At 32.4% G+C, this 21,814-nt stretch overlaps 2 protein-coding genes across 2 annotated transcripts in view; one reads left to right on the top strand and one right to left on the bottom strand.

Moving 5' to 3' along the window:
• Positions 1–18,677, top strand: part of hwt (heavyweight) — an 86,097-nt gene extending 67,420 nt beyond the window's left edge. The window contains exons 5-8 of the mRNA XM_035084792.1: positions 5,975–8,401; positions 14,963–15,143; positions 15,216–15,335; positions 15,795–18,677. Of these exons, the coding sequence (XP_034940683.1) occupies positions 5,975–8,401; positions 14,963–15,143; positions 15,216–15,335; positions 15,795–15,984 (2,918 nt within the window). The 3' untranslated portion in view covers positions 15,985–18,677. The remainder of the gene's footprint in view (positions 1–5,974; positions 8,402–14,962; positions 15,144–15,215; positions 15,336–15,794) is intronic.
• Positions 18,678–18,833: 156 nt separating this feature from the next.
• LOC118067842 (uncharacterized) lies at positions 18,834–21,708 on the bottom strand. Its single transcript, XM_035084822.1, has 7 exons — positions 21,615–21,708; positions 21,424–21,537; positions 20,650–21,349; positions 19,905–20,572; positions 19,741–19,845; positions 19,399–19,664; positions 18,834–19,338 (listed from the first exon to the last, which is right to left on the bottom strand). Exons 1-7 carry the CDS (start codon positions 21,684–21,686, stop codon positions 18,834–18,836), a joined length of 2,430 nt encoding a protein of 809 aa, XP_034940713.1. The 5' UTR covers positions 21,687–21,708.
• Between the last annotated feature and the right edge of the window lie 106 nt (positions 21,709–21,814).

Here is a 21,814-nt window from a genome sequence, read left to right as displayed (position 1 = left end):
TTTAAATTAAAATATTTATTAAAATGAAAACAAAATGGATATTTATAGACTAAAATACCTGATATTATTTTAAGTGCTCTTCATTTTTTTCTAGCCATATTTAAACTTTAAATCATACAAACAAATTTTATTACACTTCAAAGACAAAGTTAGTGATTAAATATTCCGGAATTTATCATATTATTTATCTCCCCTGAAACTCATCCAATAAATGACATGTATTTATCACTTCCCCATAAACAAAACAAGCTATGGACCATCCTGTAATAATTTAGTGACAAGACAAGTGATGATTAAACGTGCTCAATTGCCATCAAAGTTTCAATTGACTTCAATGAGCTCTTAATGTGACGATGAATATGAAGCAGTCCCTAAAGAGAAAGAGTTATCGAAAAAAAAAAGAAAAGTGTTGAATAATAAACATCACGTGACAGGAAATGATTAATTTACATATAAATTGAATAGTCGCACCGTTAATAGTTCTATGGCTGAAGTTTTTTGCAGGTAAATGATAATGGAATAAGAGAAAGTTTAATTTTATAGCATTAAAAGTCTTTTATGAATGAGTAGGCGGTTCAATTTTTTTCTACTCAATTACTCTTTGCTTTTAGTAATCTTATTCTATTTTATACCACAATAAAATCACTTCAACTCTCAGTGAATTTTGCTACTTTAATGATAAATAAATAAAAATTTTCTCACTAAATAATTTTCACAAATTTATCAAAACCAAAGTCAATTAAAGAATGAAAAATAGACACTAATTTGAGCTCTAAGTGTAAACTTTAGCTCATGATTAAAAAATATCCATTATAGATGATGAATTACTTGTTGATATTTCAGATTTTAAAATGAATGAATAATTAAAAAGCAAACAAATATTATATAACTGATGGACGTAGTGTTATTTATTATCAATTTTGTTCCGACAATTTAATTAAAATATGCCCAAAGATATTTTGAAATGTTCATTTGCAATAAATGAGATTTATTTAATGACAGAAAAACAGATTTGATAGTAGTTAAATAAAAATTACATAACTCTAGTCCATTGCAACATAATTTTAAAGCACTCAACCGAAAGTAGAGATTAAAGTTTTTTTCTCCCGAAAAAAATCTCTATTTACAATGATTTAAGCTTCTATCGTAAATTAAACTCTATTGTTTCATGTTCATGTAGATTGTAAAGCTCTATATAAAATGACGTAAATATTGCAGACATCCTTGGCTGTGGTCCAATATCAAAAATGACTATTCAAGATGGGCAGAACTAGTCTAACCTAATGTTCATTCTAGACTTTATCTTACAATATTAATTCATCCTCACTATCTCACAATTGCTATTGGAGAAACATCACCTTAAGCGTTGAACATGACAATAATTTACACACAACTACTTCCAATCACAAGATGTAAAATAACCAGATTTACAACTGGTGATACTAGAATTGAACTCATGGGAGTTTCCTTGACAATTTTGACGTAGCTCCTGAGGCAACAACTAGAAAGGGATGTAGTCACCAGTTGCCTGTGGCCACAGTTGTAGATTTCAATTGATTTGTCTGTTCCGATATAGACGAGAGTCATCCAAGGACCCCCATTCATATGTCTAAAGCGATAAGCACAGAACATACAGATACATCATATGATCTCCTAATTCATGGAGCTAACATTGATTTTATTACCACTAAAACCAATCGATGCATCTACACTTAACGAGCAACAAAATCATCTCCCAGTCAGTTTCAGTAGTCGTTCGTGGTCTCTAGTAGCTGTTATGCATTGAACAAAATTCAGGGAGTGAATGAGAACGAGAAAACAAGATCGCTACAAGTGAGACAGGATGAATGGGTGGAAGAGAAAGCGAGAGACAAACGATTACACAGAACGAGGGATATCCCACGTGTACGTGGCGTGAATACTGACCGTGATTATGCGAACCCCTAATGCATTCCGTATGAACTTGGTGGATATGTTGCGTTACCAATTCCTCCGACATTTCTACCATCTGCGGAATTATCGGAACTCACTGCTAGACTATTCATTGCACTAATTACAATTTGTTAAAAGCTCGAGGGAAGATCAGGCTATTGCTAAATTAATTTTAATTTATTCTAATGTATATTAAGCCATAAATTTTTTAGGGGACTTAATATGCCATACATGAGGTTTAATTTTATAATATTACTGTATTTATTTCGAGATAATTAAAATTTTATTATTTATTGGCAATTATTTTTTTTAATAAAATTTTTTTTGCTTCAATAAAAAATATTTTCAAGCTAAAAATTAAAAAACATGTTGAACAAATAAACATTGCAGGTGTAATTCTGAGGGTAAATGATATTTAAAGCTGCGTTTACTTGAGTTAGAGAAAGAGCAAGGACGCATAAGAGTCAAGTAAAACGATAATGAAGCAGTGATGCTAACAAAATAAAATTACTGAGGTAAATAATTCTGGGCAAGTAATTGCCACTCAAAAATCTCAAAGGCTTATGTCTTTTTAATTTAGCACTTGTCATCACTGAAGTTAAAAGTCTCGCATCAGTCGAGTTCACCACGTAAACTTACTTTCATTCAGAAGTCTACGTACATCTCAGGGGATCTAGAAAATACAAGCTTTAATCAAAGAGGAAATTCACAGAGAGAAACAAGATCTTAAGAATACACTTTCTGTTTACGATCAGCCTAACATAGTCTTGATCCTTCATCTTTTCGCACAAAACAACCATGACTGATAAATATTTTGATTCATGTATATGCTAACACAGCTTATAACCATGAAAGCAAAAGTCTCTGACGACAAACTTATTTTTCACGGAACTCGAGCGTATCTTAGTACATTCAAAGCTGTACTCTGTGAATAACTTTTTCACATCTCTTATAGAGAAAATGGATTCATTGTGTAAAAGTAATTTTTATTTATTTATATTGTTATTTTGAAAATTTTATTTAATTACTTAATACATTTAATTCTCTTGCATACAATTAAAAAAATATTATTGCTTTATTTTTTTTATGAATAAATAGTTCTAAATCATTTTAAATCAACAATCACTTGAAAAAGAGTACACTCAATGTTTGGTCAGCCATTTTATATATTTGAAATTAAACCAGAACACTAAAAAAAAAAAAGTGCTATTATTGAACTCTTTTTCCAGTTAATATTCGTCCATGGACCATTTTTAGCATCGTAAATAAGACTTTTTTTTTGAAATACAGCCAATCTCAGAAATAACCCGGTATTGTAGAATAACACAGTGCAATAACTGAGATTGGCTTTCATTTCGTTTGAACCACTAGAAGACTTCCGAGATAATCTTTTCCTCGGTGTGACAATGCTGCTCATATGAGTAGTCTCGATGATCCCTGGTAGACTACCCGTTGAGAAATAGGTGAGCTTCACCCCAACTAGATTTTTTTCTTTTCATCTGATGCTGCACGAATCCTCGGCATTCACAACCCACATCCAATGGCCCGCCCTCGGTTATGTTACGAGGACAATATCTAATAAAAAAAAAGACGGGGATGGAGAGAACCCAAAGCTTTAGGCTTTTGTGTAAAGTCTTTTTACACAGCGTATTCACGTTGCTTTCGACTTTTTGACTTCTCACTCGTTGTTTCTTACCAATATGAGGTCGTCTGAAGTAGACATTATATTTTGATATTTCATCGAATTTTTGTTGGCATAACAATTCTAGGTCTTTTATCATACTCTTTATGATGCAAAAGACATCATATATTTCAAAGTCTTGAAGTACATCTTGCTCTTAATCATTTATTCAATTTTCCAACATTTTTTGAATTAAAATGAAAAGATTCGAAATGTCTGAAACGTCTGACCATGATTTTATCCGATGAAAAATGATAAATTTGATGGAATAAAAATACTTTAAAAATAATAAAAGTGTAAGAATTCACTCTTCTAAAATGTAATGATAAAAATAATGAATTTATTCTTCGTCACATTTAGTACTAAAAATAATTATGACACTTTTAATAATACCCCTCAGACAACATACACTTTTAAAAGTATATTTTAAACGAAATTTTCCACTAGACATTTACAGACGAGTGATCAAAGTAATTGAGACACCTCTGGGAAATATATAGAAAATAAAAAATTATAACAATAAATTTACAGTTTGCCACACATTTATGTGCAAACGAATCACAACTCACGGATCTGCAGTGATTGTAAAGCAGCAACATCGTTCGACGTTCCGTAATAGATTCATTAGAGGGTTGCACTCTCGCCGTATCAACGAAACGAACGCCCAACCCTCAGTATACGCACTCGAGTTTGTCAGTATATCTACCCCGCGGGTACGTGTATATCGTTCAAATCAGATTATCCATCGGTAATCAATATCCAGGCGATTCGATGATCAGCGCCGAGGCATCAGGACAACTGGGGTATTTCGCAAAACCATCATTCCCTCCTAGAATTACATCGCTTCCTGTTAGGGATGGAGATCGAGTGTGGTAGGCCACTGGATTTCGTGCGGATCACGTAATCAAGCTACTCTAAAATTCCTTGCTGCTAATGAAGACCAGTAAAAGTCCGGCTTACTTTTATCAACCTTAACCCTTTGATTTTATGTATTCTCACTACATTGTAAACCACGAAATCTCATCAGAATAAATTTATATTTCTTCCTCAGAAAATTTCCTTGGCTTAAGAATGAAAGCCTAGGGTTGGACATTGAAGAAACAGCTGTAGATACATATTCATATTTCTTTTCCTCTGCTTTTTCCCTTTAGTACGACTTCTGCTTCTTCTACTTTCAATTTATTAAAGCACAAGGTGAGGGTAGAGCTTCCTATTGTGTAATTTCATAAGACATCTTCTACCGACTGCTTAAAATAATATTTAGAAATTTTTAATGCTATATTCCTTCAATATTTCAAGGAAAAAAATACCTCAAAAAGCCCTTTGACAAACATGTGGGAATTCTAATCTCTCGAATGCTCCAAAGTATCATAAATTACCAGGTGCTTACCAAGTCTGTTTAATGAATGTAATTTTACGGATTCTCTTTCTGATGTGAAACTTAATTGAAATTAATTCTGCCGCGAGTCAAATGTTCTTTAAGTAATTTAAACAGCTTAAACTGAGAATGGAAGTGAACTTTAATGAACTTAACAATAAGAATTTGTTCAATTTAATCGATTATAAAATCTGAAGATAAAAGATGATCTTCATTGATTGTCTAGCTCTCTAACTGAAGCTTTTATTCGCTGCAGTAATTTTCCTCCACGAAAGTTTACTACAACTCCAGAGCGACAGTGTACCTGTCACGAGCAGAACTGTATGGTTTATGGAGTCAGTTCACTGCTCAAGTAACAGGAGGAGGAACCAGTCTTTCCCTAAGCTCTCAGTAAGCATAATGCGACCATTATTTTCAGTTCTCGTATCTACTCAACCACGTACTTAAAGACGCCGACCACGTTCGCCTTTCATTCTTAAATCCGATTTCTTGATCTTCATCCGTTCATTTATTATGTATTGACTAGTCCTAGAAAGAGATGGATAAAATGAGTTAGATTTAGGATAAATGGTCTATTGTTGGATTAAGTTAATATTTAATATCTAATTATACGACTGAGATTTCAATGTAATAATCTTATTTGCTTCTTTCACGTTTTTTCAATGATATTAAATGGTGTATTACATGTCGAAAGAATTTTTTTTTACTTATTTTATACTAAAAATAATAAAGTGCTAGCACTAGCAATACCATTAGCGTAATATTGCGGCTGAAAAAAGTGATTTCAAAATATTCCGTGGCAATTTCTCCAAGAAACGATCCCCTCATTGTTGAACAGCAACCTTCAAGACCCTCTGATGGTTGAGACGATTATGAAAATTTTGCTTTATTGGTATTTTTCATTTCATAAAAATGTAAAATATATTTTTTCTTTTTCATTATTAAAAGACTTTCAAATAATGGTACAATTATTTTTGTTCTAGATCCTTCGGCGTCTGACTCTTCCTGCAATGAAGAACTCCGAGGCCATTCTTATCAACGTAAATTTAAAAATCCTTCGAGAGCGTCCACTGCAGGAAAAGACTCCCGTTTGAGTAATAATTCAATATCTCAAGACGGTGTGACTGTGGATTGTGTGGCTTTGGTTCATATTACTGACCAATCACCTACTGAATCCAATCCACCAGTGCGTCATCCATCACCTTATTACTACGGAGATCTTTTTAAAACACCAGAACAACAACAAAAGACTCAGCCCAATAAGTATCGAAAAAGTGTAAGCCTTGACGTACCAGGTGACAGATCGAGAACGCCGGTTTTACCTAAAAGGAATTCAGTCGCTGGTGATGGAGGTTCACCTTACGTCTCTTCTTCAAACCCACAACAAAGTCAAGATCTAGTAAGTCCTACGGGAAGCGAGCATGCAGTACCATCAAAGAACAACGAGATACTCTCATCGTGTATTATTACTGAGTGGGATCACACCCTGATGCCTCCACATCGTCTGTTAAGTCATGATCTACCCAATACTGTGTGTATGTGCGTGGCATCAGCTGACGAAGATGAGTTAGAAGCACCAATAAAGGTTGCGCGACATCAAGTGCGCAAACTGAGACGATCGAAACGCATAGAGCCACAGCAACCAGCGCTCATTGAAGACGAATACGACGTTGAAGCTGAGAAACCTGGAGACGAAGCAGATATTGAAGAAGAAGATATTGAAGAAATTGATGACGAAGAAATGGCTAGACAACGGCATTTGTATGAGACAGCGTTTGATAGTAAAGTTAGTCGGTCTGATGACGACCTTGATGATGTTGACAGAGTTACAAACCATCCAGTGTTACACTCTCATGTGAGAACAAATGTAAATACATCTCAATCTAGAGCAAGTTCGTCGGTTGAAGCATCAAAGCCACCATCACAGATTCATTATATAGAATCTCAACAACAATCAAAAGACCACAGACGAAAAGTTGTCTTATTGCGACCAAAGCCAATTCCTGGTAGATTGCAACATCATCCGACTGATATTACGAGTATTTCTCAAGAAATAGAATCTCTTCAAATAAATTCTGGAGATGAAAAGGTATCATCTCCCCGACTCCCCACACGAGAATATACTCCTTCGCCACCTTCAACTGCGCCTTTGCCTGTTAAATTCCATGGAAATAAAGATCATCTTCTATTGAATATTCGCAGTGCACCAAATTTACCCTCACAGCCTGACCATCCACGACTAAAGGACATGAGACTGCCTGTAAAATCGCTGAGAGCTAAGGATTCCCCTCAGAGCAGCGAGAGTAGCATTCTGGAGATCAAAAGTCGACCTAAAAGCTTGGTACAAGAGAACAACGAATCATATGTTCGCAGAACAGAAAAAGAGATTATTCTCGAGTTCAAAGGAAGGCCAAAAGAAGAACGACAACGTCCAAGAAGCTTGGTCAGAGAGAGTAGACCGATTATGGAGTTCAAGGGAAGGCCACATGAAGCTGAGGGTGATCTGCCGAGACCCAAGAGAGAGTCCGGCTTGATAGAATTTAAACTTCGTCAAACTAGACGAAGAATCGGATACTCCAGTACTGAAAGTATGGCAACCAGTAGCAGCGGAGGTAGTATGGAATCATTGAGAAGCAGTACTAGCGAGGGAAATAGGTCAACCAGCAGTTCAGAAAGTAGACACAGTACGAGCTTAAGTTCTCACAGTTCTGATAGCGGTAGTACAAATTGCTTCCATCATCATCACCATCATCATCAACAACCTGCTTCTGGTTTTCTAACTTACCATGCATCCAAACTTCACATTTTATCACCCATATCCGACAAGTCGTCGCAAGAACCAGCTTCTGAAACTTCGGATAACAATCGTAACAACAATTCTCAAAAAGCATCACCAGAAGAAACATCCACTGAAAACATTACAACCAATGTTAACACAAATACAAATACCACAAATATTGTATCCCCATCAACAGATACCTCGTTTAAAAAACGTCGAGCACCACAGAATAAAAATTTAATCAATTTAGCTCTTCAATCATCGTCATCTGGGGATGCTGAAATTCAAGGATCAGACAGTGGTATTTCTATTGAATCACGTGCAGGCATTAAATGTAAACCATTTGGCTTTCATTTACTCAAACCACAAATCGACAATATCAATTTAGTTGACAATGAACCTGATTTATCTGATCTACCTTTCGATATGCCAAAACTTCGTAGAAGAAGACTGCTTATGCAGCAGGATGCAACCACTTCAGGCAGTGCAACTAGCGTAGATCTCAGGGATCTTCCATTTGACATGCCAAAATTAAGAAGGAGATTAAGGTGTACACAGAGTACAGAATCCAGTGCTTCTCAAGCTTCTTCAAGCCTTTCAATTAGAGATGTTGACCCACCTCCACTCTTCGGTAAGCACTACATGCTATATTATTGTCATTAAGAGTTTATGAAGCTTATCTAAAAAGGCACTTTAAGGTAGTTATAATAAAATCGATAGTATAACAGTAGTTGTGTATCCTATACTTGTATCCCTTTATTTTGTATAATAAAGAGAACGGGCAACCATTAGACTTATAAAAACACCACATTTTGGAAAGGGGAAGATGGGACAACGCAAACTAAAGACTCATCAGAGAATGAGGGAAAGACCGTAATTTGATACTCTGCGTTATGAACCTCCCAGACAGGAACTAATGTCGTTAAGCCCTACTTAACACCTGGGTATAAATAATCTTAAGATCAAGTAGTTGTCAAGTCATTCAGATAAATAATTTTAAATATTCTTTTGCATATTACTTATTCAATAATTTTTATTTCATTCAACTGTTTATATATTGATGAATAATTTGATAGTCGAAACAATCTAGGATAGCCAGTATTTTCGTTTAAAGAGAAGATGATAAAATCCATAAAGTATTAAAGAGATTTTTGATGTTCGACTTTAGCTATATACAATATACAAGCAAAAGAGAAAATTAGTCGTGGAATTAAGTTGCCTGGTAATATGCGAGCTTCGATACGAACCCCTAGCTGTCGCGTTCGGATTTGATGGGACTTTGAACGCGTCACGTCTACCCGATGAACACAAGGGGTGGTCCAAATTGCGAGTGCCCTAATGCGAACATGGAATAGCAGCCTGCAGCCTACGGCAACAGACGCTATTGATGGGGTAAAACTTTAAACTTCGATATATGTACACATTGAACTGTAATAATGATGATTACAAACTCGTTGAAATTTTTTATTAATCATAAATATCGTGCAACATGTAATTGATTAATACTGCAAGCGTCATTTACGTTAGTCATTCCAACCACAGCTACATTATTGCATGAAGATAAATTGAGATAGAATTAATTGAAAGAAATGTTGAATCAATAGAGTATCATTCCTATAGCTAAAATATTCCATGATGTTTTAATTACAATGTTTTCATCAAGTTTTTAAATAAACTCATTTTAAATTAAATGAGTAAATCAATCATCTGCAATTTTGTTATACAACTGTGTAATTAATTTTCTTCTGAATGTAATTAATTTTTTTCCTACCTCAAATGAATATAATGTACATGTTTATACATGCTTACTGTCATAAAAATGGTAAAAAAATTGAGATTGAGCGGGATTACGACATGATCGAAAGGATATCAAAGAAAAGTTATTTGTCTTCTTATGGTGTATTTCGCAGAAATGATCGATTGTTCTCTTAGCCCTTCTTAGAATAAATCAAATCATCCAGCTTATCAGTTCTCTGGAAAAAGGATCTTCTATAATAAAAAACATCTTTCTCATTAGGATGTTTCATCTGGTTTACCACAAGTGTTATAACGATCATTCAAAATATTTCTTTCAATGACATCATTGTCAATAAAATAATTGCCGTAGAGATAAAACCACAGTGATAACGAGTCTTGTTATTTCTGGATTCGCTATGTCAGCTGCGGTCATTCACAGTACTAGGTGTAGAGTCTTCATCAACAATTAGTCTGTTACACGTATCGCGTGATAGTGTTCAATCCGACCACGAAATTAACAGGTAGTCATTAATCAGTAAATACTTAATCATCATATATTTTATGACATATGACGACAATACAGTAGTCACAATCAGGAAATATTCTTTATCATTTTCACAGGAATTTTTCTTTCATGATAAACTAATAATTCTCTAATAAGATAGGAATAAATTGGATCATCTAATTGGGTAAAATATTTGTCTGTTGAGCATGAATTTTAATTAAATGGAGTAATTTAATCAATTTGAGGTTGTTTTGACTGTGTTTGTTAATTATTAAGAGATTTGATAAATGCAAACAGACGTGGCATTGGTTAGTGGTTAATCATAGAATCATCAATTAAATCAATATAATTAAATGCATTAAAAGAATTATTTCATGTCAATAAATAAAATCTTTGTAAATAACTTGTTATCAGAAATAGAAATTACTCTAATACATTACATCAAAATAATGTTTAGTCAGACATAACATATGGTTTAATTTAAAAAATTCTAATTTGCATCAAAGGTACTTTTATCAGCTACAGACATGCCCTGGTAATTATTCCCTAATTAACTCATAAATTAACAAGCTGTGTGAATGTAATATTACGTGGATATTTATTATTAAAAAAATTTTTAACTTATTCAAGTTTAGTAATTTAGTGGAATAATGATGTTAGTCAATATTAATAATTAATAAACATTACTATTTATTATTTATTATTTACTGAATAATATTGAGTAAATAAAACAATCTTCTACGACTTTTAAGCCATCGTAATTAAAACATTAATGACATCGAGAAGATCAAAGGAAACAATAGACACTAAAAGTATAGATGAATTCGGAAAAACTACATTGTTCTTCCAGACAAAAGCCAGGGCTGCCATCAGCCTCAGGCTCAACCCGATAAAATGCCTAGTTTTGTTCACAAACTTTCACATTTATTGTGTATGGTCTCACACAAGTTTGGAGTTGGACAGAAAAATTCCCTGCGTGCTTTTACACCGTACGCTGACGTTAGCGTATTGGTAATATTGGAAATATCACGCTCTACTTGCTGAACAGTTGAGGGTGAAAGAACGAATGATCTTTTCGATTTTACGACGTATGGAAAATAGAAGTTGAATTTCATGTTCTGGCCTTTCTTACGTATTTTTTATCGCAAATTGCTTCTTTGCCAAGTTCATCAACGTCACCATTTTTTCCCCTGATTTTTGAGAAACATATGCGGTGTTCCATCACTAAAAACTTTCTTCGACATTGAACATGTCGTCACATCAAATCATCATAATTTTTTTGTTTAGGTGTTGTGGAAAAAAAAAATATTTCATGTTGATTTTCTATCATAGCTCTCTCCTGTTTATTTTTGTCCATGAATTTTTAGTGAGCTGAATGTCTTCTGGAAAATATTCCTGGAATTTTTGAAGATAAAATCCTCCATTTCACAATGACCTGTTCAATCAATCTTTTCCGAATAATATAGTCAATTTTTAAATAAGTTCCCAACTTATCTAATGTCAATCAATTTAACAAACTGGAAGTTTATGATGCAATGAGCATAAATTGGAAATAACTTTAATTCACAAGGAAATTTTTATTATGATAAAAAAGATGAATTTTGCATCAGGCATATTAGCATCACAAAAAACCACGAATAAAGCATAAATAAATATTTCATTCACTATCATATTTCCGGAAAAATCTCGAGTTAATACGAGCCATTTGATAATCGCAAACGTCTATAATTCTTACTCAGTCGTTAACGGAAGAAAGAAAGAAGTCTACCATCCTATCGGAGTCTTTTCGGTTGACTGAATTGTGAGTTAAATGCGTTTCCAAAAGATAAGATATTGCAGTTTGCTTGATGGAGTTATGAAAAAAGTAGTTGAAAATTTAGTTGAGCATTGCTGGGTTTAAATTTAATATTCATCAAAAAGTAAAAATATTCCAATCACGCGGTTTGACAAAATTCTAGTCCCACGTCATTCTCTTATAGAAAGAGTGTGGGATATTACATGCTTTGTGCCTTTGACTTTTTTCGCTGGTTCTAAAAAAGAAAAGTTGAACACATCATGAAAAAAATGTCGAATGAAAACGAGGGGTAGAAACAAGCAACTATTCAAGTGAATATTTAAGATAGAACACAGACATATGATCATCATATTTTATTTAAATAAAGACAATAAAAATAATGATTACTTCTAAAAATAAAAAAAACAATTACTTAAATTGTTACAACACATTAGAGTTATATTGGATTGTCACATAAATTCATTCATTAGCAGAATGTCTTAGAGAACAACTTAAGTGCTACAGATTATTTTATTTCTACTGAAAATCTTGACGAGTATAGTGGCTCTTGTGCTGAGAGCATCAGTAAATGCTTTGTCGCTGATGGGAAAACTCAGTAGTAATCCACGAGGGTAAATTGCGATGACGGACGAGTAAAGGATGGGAAAAGGTTTTCGTCTACGACCTTTCCACCTTCGCACTTCATATTTCATGAAGACAAAGATGCATCAGGCATTCAGAGCAGGCAACTAGTGTTTGTTACAATGTCGATGGGGATGATGAGGTCAGAAGGGAAAGTAGGGATGACAGATAAAAGGGGTGATATTTGGACACCATGTGCAGCTAAAGACTTGAGCTATCATACATGGATGTCGGATATATTAAATGTATAAACAGATTGGTAAGCTTTTCGTCGGAAAACAAATCGCAAATAGAATATTTTAGCAAAGCTATAAATTCTTTGTGACAATTCCTGTTTTCAACAGAATACTAATATTTATTTTATAAAATCCAAACATTAAAAATTATTTTCTTCGAACTAAAAAGTATTTACAAGTAGGAATATTATTATTGACTTCACTGTTTAATTATTAAAAAAAGTATGTAATAATTTAATGTTAGTGAAGGGAAAAAGAAAACAAATTAGTTGAAGAGAATATAGATCTTGATTTACTTTAGGAAATTAAAAGTGTACTCGTCTTCTTTTCCTGTTTTCTTCTGTCACGAATGAGACGTCCTCAACGCCGTCTGTTCGTGACTAGAAATTTCCCTAGAGACCCAATAGAAATATCCAAAGCGTGGTTCACCTTGTCTTCCGCTTCTGGAGTGAGAGAATAAGGGAACGATTGAGTGAGAAGCATAGGATATACGTCTCCTGCCTTTGGGCGATCTGTCACTTCATTCGAATCTGATTTTCCCTGTCTGGAGAATTTTACCCAAGGGTGTACGAGAAATGTGCAAATGTTATCGATACTTAGAAGCTATAGTTTATGTCGAACATGTTGATTACATTTTCAGATCTTGTTTGTTGAATAATTAATTAAAGGTCCATTTATCAAGACCTCTCGTATTAATAATGAACAATTATCTTGTGAAGAACACCACACACGTGGAAATGAATCGCTCATTTATTCCCCTATCGTTTCCTGTCTATTTCATTCAGTCCGGCTGTAAGTTTTCTTTTTTCCCCGCTTTTTCTATCGACGGGGAATCAGGTTTTGGGATGGACTTTTACGTGTAATTACATTGAGTCTGTTTTTTGATAAGAAGTGTTCCACACCAATTCAACACACAGACTGATCACATGAGTCTTTTTGCCACACGGTGCGATTTCCGTTACTTGGGTTTTTCCATTTCCCTGTAGACCAACCTTTGAGGATAAGGAGAAATTGATTGAGGCGTACCTCCGTCCGCAACGGATATTAAAACCATACGAGAGATGGCTAGTACATGAATACAGATCAATTCACATAGATTCTAATAATTGAATACAAAAAAGATCTCTTTGCTGATCAAACACAGTTCTTTCCTGTAATAAGCTAAAAATATGGAATATTATAGCATCCTGGAACATGACGGATCATTAAAATTGACAACTTATTAAAAGATGATTCAATTACCCTTACAACTTTGCTTTTAGAAAAACCCCTTATTTAAAAAAGATCTACCTTTTTTTAATTTAAATATTTCTAAAAAAAAAAAAAAAGAGTTTATGTCCAAATTTTTTAAATGAAATAATCATTACCAGAACTCCATTCTAAAATTACCATCAAACCGCATTCTCTTTTAGCTTGATTGTAAAAATAAATGTACTCCAACCACCATAAATCTGTGTTGAATCACCAAATCGAATTTAATAAACCAGCTAACGCCAATCTGAAAGAGTGGAGAAGTAAGCTTGGAGATTCGTTAATATTTGATAACACAAACTCTTGAGAAATAAAATGTAAGATTCAACCACGAAGAAAATTGGAAGGGTCGGAGAATAGAAGTCAACTTCTTTGTTTATCAATTCTTTCATATAGCCACGAAAAAGTTTCCAACTATGTTATCTTTAAGTATTGCTAACTCAACGATACAGCCGTCAGACCAATTTTCCTATACCCGTGTCATTCTCTTGCAACTTAACTACTAAAGATTGCCACGGCATAAACGAAATTATCGTGGAGGTTGAGTCACATCTACTATCGTTTCTCTACGATTTATCCATGAGACAAGTGATTGGTATATGAACACATGGCAGCTTTCGACAGTTTGTCAGCTTTCTAAGCTTCAATCTCGCGCGATTATAATCCTTCCTGACAATATTTTATATTAACTGACACTATGACTTCAGCAATATTTTATGTATATAAATTAATAGATTTTACATTCCAATAACATGTAGACAAGTGGAACTGATTCCCTGATCCATCAAAAGTTTTGATTGCTTTGAAGAAAAAATATATTGCTAGTAATTACAAACTAATTTTGCAGAGAAAATATTAACTTTCGTGGTTTAGAGATATTGCTTACGCTAAAAAGTAAATATACTCTTAACTGAGGACTCACTGGGGAACGATTGCAATTTGACCCGATTATCATAGCTCATAAAACCCTCAGATATTAGTGTACCAGACTATCAGAGGTTGGGAAAAGCTTGACGCGACGTCTAACTGGTGTATGACTCATTTCAGGCGGCAGTGTGGCGCGTCCAAAGATGACGCTTAACTTGGAAGCTAATGGTGGAAATGGCGGAAATGGGGGTGGTCTCCCAATGATGAAGAAACCTGGTGGATTGAGTCTTGGTCTTGAGCTAACAACTAGCCGTGCATCTGCGGATCTTGTAGACGTTGAATTACCACTTGAAAGACAAGGGTAATTATTTTAATTCAACGAATACTAATTAGAAATGTTGAGAAAAAAAAAATTAATTCATTTTATTTTCAGATGGTATCATGGATCGATAACGAGAATCGAGGCTGAGGCAGTACTGAGACTCTTGCGAGAAGGAAGCTACCTTGTGAGAAACAGTGAATCGACTAAGCAGGATTATTCTTTGTCGTTGAAGTAAGTCGATGAAAGTTTGACATAAGTTACAGATCCTTTGAAATCCTCACACTTTTGTATGCTTTCAAATTTACATTTTGTTCATGGTATATAAAAGATTTGTGACTTTTTTCAAGTTTTGTTTCATTTATTAATTCATCGAGAGTTGTTATGATTATTCTATACTGAAACAGTCTTTATCTACACTTTGAAATAATTTTCCAAAAGGTAAAAATTTTATTGTAAAATATTTTTCTGATTTAATAAAATTTCTAATTCGGTTTATTTTTGATACTTTCAGATTTTTCCATAATCATAAAATAATTTTTCAGTGTACGGTAAAATGTTTCTTTTATTTTCTCTTTACATAACTTAGATGTTTTCCTCTCCAAAGATTCATCTCTGCACGTATATAAGACTTAAAAATATTTTGAAGTATGAAAAAATACCAAGCATTCTTACATTGTTGAAATTTTTCAGGAGTGCTCGAGGATTTATGCATATGAGGATACAGAAGAATGAAGAATTAAATGCTTACATTCTAGGACAATTTAGTAAACCATTTGACAGTATACCAGAAATGGTTCGTCATTTCAGCGTGAATCGTCTTCCGATACGAGGAGCTGAACATATGTGTCTTTTGCATCCAGTCATAGCGCAACTGTTGTAGCGCTTCTATCGTAGCGCCCTTTAAGGCGCTGATCATCTATATATTTCATGAAGAGCACATGGACTTGTCATTGAAAAATACGTGCAATGGATTCTCAGTCGATCTTATGATAAAGACATGGAGATAGGAAGACAAATAAGCAATGCACGTTTCTACGTAAATTATTCTCAATGTTTTTGTAAAATTTGCTCGATTTGGTATCCATAGCACGATGCATTGTTTACGAAAGAGATGGGATCATCTGTGAGAGGACAATAATTGAATTGATTGGATTACTACGTTGTCGGTGAATCATAAAAATTATTACAGTACAAAATACGACAGATTCATTCGTAAATATACATTCAATTAAAAAACTAACAAATGAAATGAGTAAAAAGAGCTTGATAAATATTAGGTTTTAATTGGTTAAAAAAAAATATTTTAATGTTTTTTAAATTTGTGTCTGGATAATTTTATTAACAAAGATCAATTCTTTACTATGTATGTAATGTACTTCAGGGAATTTTAGATGTTTTTGGTAAAACGTACTCTTACGTAACTGTATTACGAGCAACGTATGTACGTCCGAAGAAAATCTAGTTGTCTTCCCCAATTAATAGCGTAATCTACCTCCGCTACACTTGATACTACATAATGCATTTTAGACGAACGTTAACTTTGAAAATTTTTCTGAACTGATACAATATAATTTATTGAGTCAGAGACAATGTAATGATTTTTACCGAAAAAATAAAACTGAATTTTGATAAATAAAATTTAAAAACAAAAAGCATTTGAGATTAGAAATTATCTTGGAAAGTCATCATGTCTACATAATTTTCCACATTGATGATTATTAAAAAGAAAGTACTTATTTTATGCAACTAATATTGCATTAAGTGAAGCTAAAATTCATACCAACAATCATGTATTTCAAGTACAGGAGGTTTGAGGACAAAAAAAAATAAAAGAGTAAGAAAATAATTTTTAAATTCAAGTTGTTTTAAAAAAATAAAATTTAACTTGATTTATTATAATTTTTATATTTAATTGAAAGTAAATAATTCTTTTAAAGTTATAAATATGTTAGGTTATTATTATATTTATTGATTTAAAGAAACAGGAACTTATATACAAAACATGCGAAAATAAAAAAATTCAATTTTAACTTGAATGAGAAAACTATTCGAAACAATCATAAAGTTTCTAAAATAATGGTTTTATTTTCCACTCGACTGCACCGTGAAAAGAAGAATTGTCTCATAGAATAAGAGATTAAAAAATCTTCCATCCAAATAAACACAATAAAAATTCGGCAAAGGACAATTAAATTTTTATTCTAATCAATGCCAAAGTTGAACTTCCATAAAAATATCAAGAATTTGTACCTCAAATTATTTAAAATGTCAAAAACTATTAAATTAGTTACTCAATCTTTTATTTCTTTCCTTCTATGTCATTTAGTTTAGACTTAGTAGCATAAAATTTAATACTTGATTTAATGAATAGCTTTCAGTCAAACTGTAACACTAAATTTAATTATAAATGGTAATGATTTATTAGTTGATAAATCATGGGTCATCAATTCTTAACAATGCATAAATATAAGTGTTAAACGATTGCGATGCAACAAACACATATTTTTTCATGTGATAATAATTTGTTACAGAATTAGCCTAGTTTTCATCTGTGATTTATTGATACTTTATAACTATGTATTAGTTATGTATCATCGTGTGCAATGAACATCAAATAATTTACTTATCAATTAATTGATTAATCAATTAACGATAATTCGATAAACAAAATTAAATTACTTTTTAAGCTATCATAATTTCTCTAGAATAATTATCTATCTCAACATGAGTAGGTGTGATTCAGTTATATTGACATACTTATATTTATAATTTATTAACGAATACGTCCATAACCGTCTTATGACAAATATGAAAAAATTAACGAAATGAAAAAAAAAAAATTAGAAAGTGAAACATAGCTGGGGGAAAACTGTTGAAGAAGGTGTACAAAGTTGCGCAAGATGATTGATCCGTTGAAATTTATATTACATTTATATTTTTCTATTTTTTAAATATAGGGTGTTTTGTTTGTAGATTTGAAAGAAATCCAGTCCTATCCAATAGTAATCATTTGAATATAATTATTAATTAAGCACGTATTTTAAGCTGCCAGTATTATTAATTGTAATTAATACATGATGCATATCGACGTGATCGTTTAATGGAAATATAATTATATTATTAAAGGCCATATAATAAGGTAATATATTTTTCGTCACTGCTCTTAGCACAATATTAATTGCGTGGGTCGTGTTTCATATGTTGATTTATTCATAAGTCATAAAATTCGCATTAAACTCTAGTGTTAATTATTAATATTATTATAATTATTATTGATTATTGTAATTATATTTATCAATATTATTATTTTAGATAAGCAACCCTAATATTTATTCTATACTGTCGTATCACATGATTAAGATTATGGCTGACGTGTAGATACTCCTTGTACCTTAAAGTTTATATGACGTAGATCAGCTCCAGTAAAATGATTAATATTGTAATAATTATTAAGTCTAGTCCAGGTCGTATAGGGCCTATTAGTCGTCCCTTAATAATTAGGTATTTATTATTTATTAAGAAAGATCATGTCCAATATAATCTTAATGTCTGATAAATTACCATGTCAAGTAATGAAACATTTAATAAATATCTATAAAATTGACTGTTCAAGTAATTTTATTCAACAAAAGATTTTACACAATGCAATTTTTCTTTTTAGAAAACAATTCATTCAATATTTTTAGAATATTGAATGCAATAATTTTTTTTTATATTTTTTAAATATGTTTAACCTTGGAAATTTTCTGATTTGTCAACGAGATTACAACATACATTTTCATCAAGTCCACATACTTTAGGCACATTAGTTGTACCAGGTGGCATAGGTCTGCAATGATAAAGTTGCCCATCAGCTCCTCGTACAGTGCCTTTGTTTAATTGAATTATTTCTGGACCCCAATCCGTAAGAAAATGACCCATTCTCATAACTCTCTGCTGTGGTGTTGTAATGGTGTGACTACCTCCACAATATCGATTACTAAAATGATCTCTAGACGATTTTTCCATGATATCATGTGACAAAAACTTATGTTTGTTCATGTCTTGAACTGCGGCAGTAAATAGGTTTATGTGTTTAGCTGGAAATCGTCTCGGGTGTTTCCTCGTTTGATCCAATTTATATGTCAAATAAGGCTTAATCATTTTACGATAAGGCATTGGATCTGCATAATCTAGCGCATTTTGTTCTCTTTTCATGATTACATCTCTATCGCAAGTAATGCATTGAAGACCTCTAAAAATAAATTGTTAAATTTAGTGTTAATAAAACATTTTATTATGAGAACCATTTTACGTTAATATTTTTTTAGCTCCTGCTGCTTCACTTTCACGTTTTTTCATATTCAATTGTTTGAGTTTATCTTGCAATGCCTGGAGTTTTTCTTCCATATATTCTTGGATAGGAGATACCTCTGTTTTATCCAATTTGTTATCAATTTCTTGCTGAACAGTATTTAGTGTTTCTTTCAATGCAGTTTCTTGTTGATTTGATTTCAATATTGTATCTTCCAAAGCATTAGTGAGCTCTTCATATGCAGTATCAAAGCGATTATATGAGACCTAAAAATAAAAATCATTCACATTTTATTAAAAAAAAATGTAATTCAAGGGAAAAGATTTAAATTCTGCTCTAGACCTTTCTATCAACAACTGTAGCATCAGCTTTGCTGGCTAACGCATCTTCTAGGTCTTCTCTATCCGCTTTCATGATTTTAAGTAGCTCCACTTGCTCAGTTAAAATCTAAAAAAATATGTGTTACTTAGTACTTGTGAGAACCATTGTAAAATATAAATAATTACATCCATATTTTTATCACGTGATTCCTTTTCTTTATTCAAATTTTCAATAGTCCAATTCATTCTTTCAATATCAATTTCAATATTTTTGATATTTTGTACAACATCTTTCATTCCTTTAATTCCTTCGAATCCATCAAAGTTTAACATTTGTTCTAACACCTTGACACGAGAATCAATTTTTTTGAAATCTTCTTCGTGCTTATTTTGCACCTTCTCGATCATTGCAATTAATGATTTTTTTTCATCTTTGAAATCCTTTAATGTTTCATCATCATTTGTCGAGTCTTTACCTGGTTTGCTTAATGTCGAAACAGTTGAGACAAGTTTTTTGCTACTTTTTCTACCATCACTATATTCTGATTGATCCTCAGCTAGTATTTCGGAATTCGGAAGACTTTCTACACTAAAAACATCTACTTCCTCAATAAAAGTCTCTGCTTCATCAACTGTTTGAGGAATATCTGAAGATACTTGTCCTACAGATTGTATTTCAATCACATCAATGATATCACGACTAACAGCTTCTTTTTCTGCTGCTTTCTCTGCAATTTCTTCTTTATCAACTACTAGTTGGTCGACATGATAACGAATTTCTGCAACATCCTGCATTATTTTTGCCATGTCATTTTTTAAAGATGATACTTCTTCTTTTAGATTATTTAACTGCCCTAAAAAATTTAATATACGTTTTATTTTATCAGAAAGAAAATGTTACAATTGGTAGAATATTATATTCCCATCATACCCGCATAGTTAAAGCTTTTTGAAAATTGTTGGGATATTTTGCTTGCTGCTAAGCTAGCTGTTGTTAAACCAGAGACCTTGCTGGCATAAACTGATGATTTAATATCATCCCTTTGTTCTTCAATTAATATCTTATCATCACTAAAATCTTTAAATTGTTTATTTTCCTCATCATTGTCTCCTTCATCTGCTTTATTATCTTCTATATCTTCTTCTTCTGTATTTTCTTCTGCCCATATTTTTTCTTGGTGAAATTTTTCATTATAATCAGATTCATTGAATAATGATTTTGCCTCTGGAAGCATTGATGGTTCAAGTTCAGCTGGCTGAGATGCACTGATAATTTCTCGAAGGTTTGTTACATCATCAAGAATATACTCGAAATTTATTTCTAAATCAGTAATTCGTTTATTCATTTGATGAATTTTCTTATATAAATCTTCATCCACAGATTGTTGATCATTATCTGCTTTATCAGCTGGCTGAACATTTACAACTGTTCTCGTCTTTGGAGCATCAACAATATTATCTTCAACTTCACTATTCTTTTGTGGAATTTGATCATCAATGGTAGAAAAATTTACTGTGACAACTGCTTCGTCAGAAACATAATCTCCCTGTACAATGTTTCCATCCGTGTCAATAATATCACTTTCATGGAGATAAAAATTTGAACCATCTTTCAAAGATGCAACCATAGCCTTCAAATATATGTATCATTTTTATTCAGTGAACTAAATTTTTTTACCACAATTTATAATAAAACATTTCTTACTTTTATTCTAGCTGCATCATCTCCTCGATATTCTGCTTTGACATTATTTAAACTTGTCTGACGTAATAGAATATAAAGAAAGTTGTGTAGAATATTAAAATTTACTGATCCTACCTTTTAAACAATAATTTAAAATTTAATATTAAACGTGCCATGACAAAAGCAGGATAAAGAATATTCTTTATTATTACTTCTGGTGTTCCTAATGCCAGGTCGAGCATTTGAAGTAAAGGGACTTGGAAAGTTGCATCATTTGGTGTCATTTTATTTTATTTCTAGCACTATTACTATTATTCCACCTAAAAATTAATCAAAAATAAAAAAGCAGGTTATTTGATAATGTAATTATGCTAGATAATTTGACAGGTATACTGAATTCTTTTGTTAATAT

The sequence above is a fragment of the Chelonus insularis genome, unplaced genomic scaffold (assembly GCF_013357705.1).
Source record: "Chelonus insularis isolate UGA/USDA-ARS -01 unplaced genomic scaffold, ASM1335770v1 contig_397_pilon, whole genome shotgun sequence".
Lineage (NCBI taxonomy): Eukaryota > Metazoa > Arthropoda > Insecta > Hymenoptera > Braconidae > Chelonus > Chelonus insularis.
Note: the sequence above shows the minus strand (reverse complement) of the source record. Positions and strands in the feature narration are given on the sequence as shown.

Coding starts and splice junctions, on each gene's coding strand:
- LOC118067842 (XM_035084822.1), bottom strand. CDS start 21,686: ATGACACCAAATGATGCAACTTTCCAAGTCCCTTTACTTCAAATGCTC. Junction 19,846..19,904: donor CACGTGATAAAAATATGGAT/GTAATTATTTAT, acceptor ATATTTTTTTAG/ATTTTAACTGAGCAAGTGGA. Junction 19,339..19,398: donor GGAGCTAAAAAAATATTAAC/GTAAAATGGTTC, acceptor ATTTATTTTTAG/AGGTCTTCAATGCATTACTT.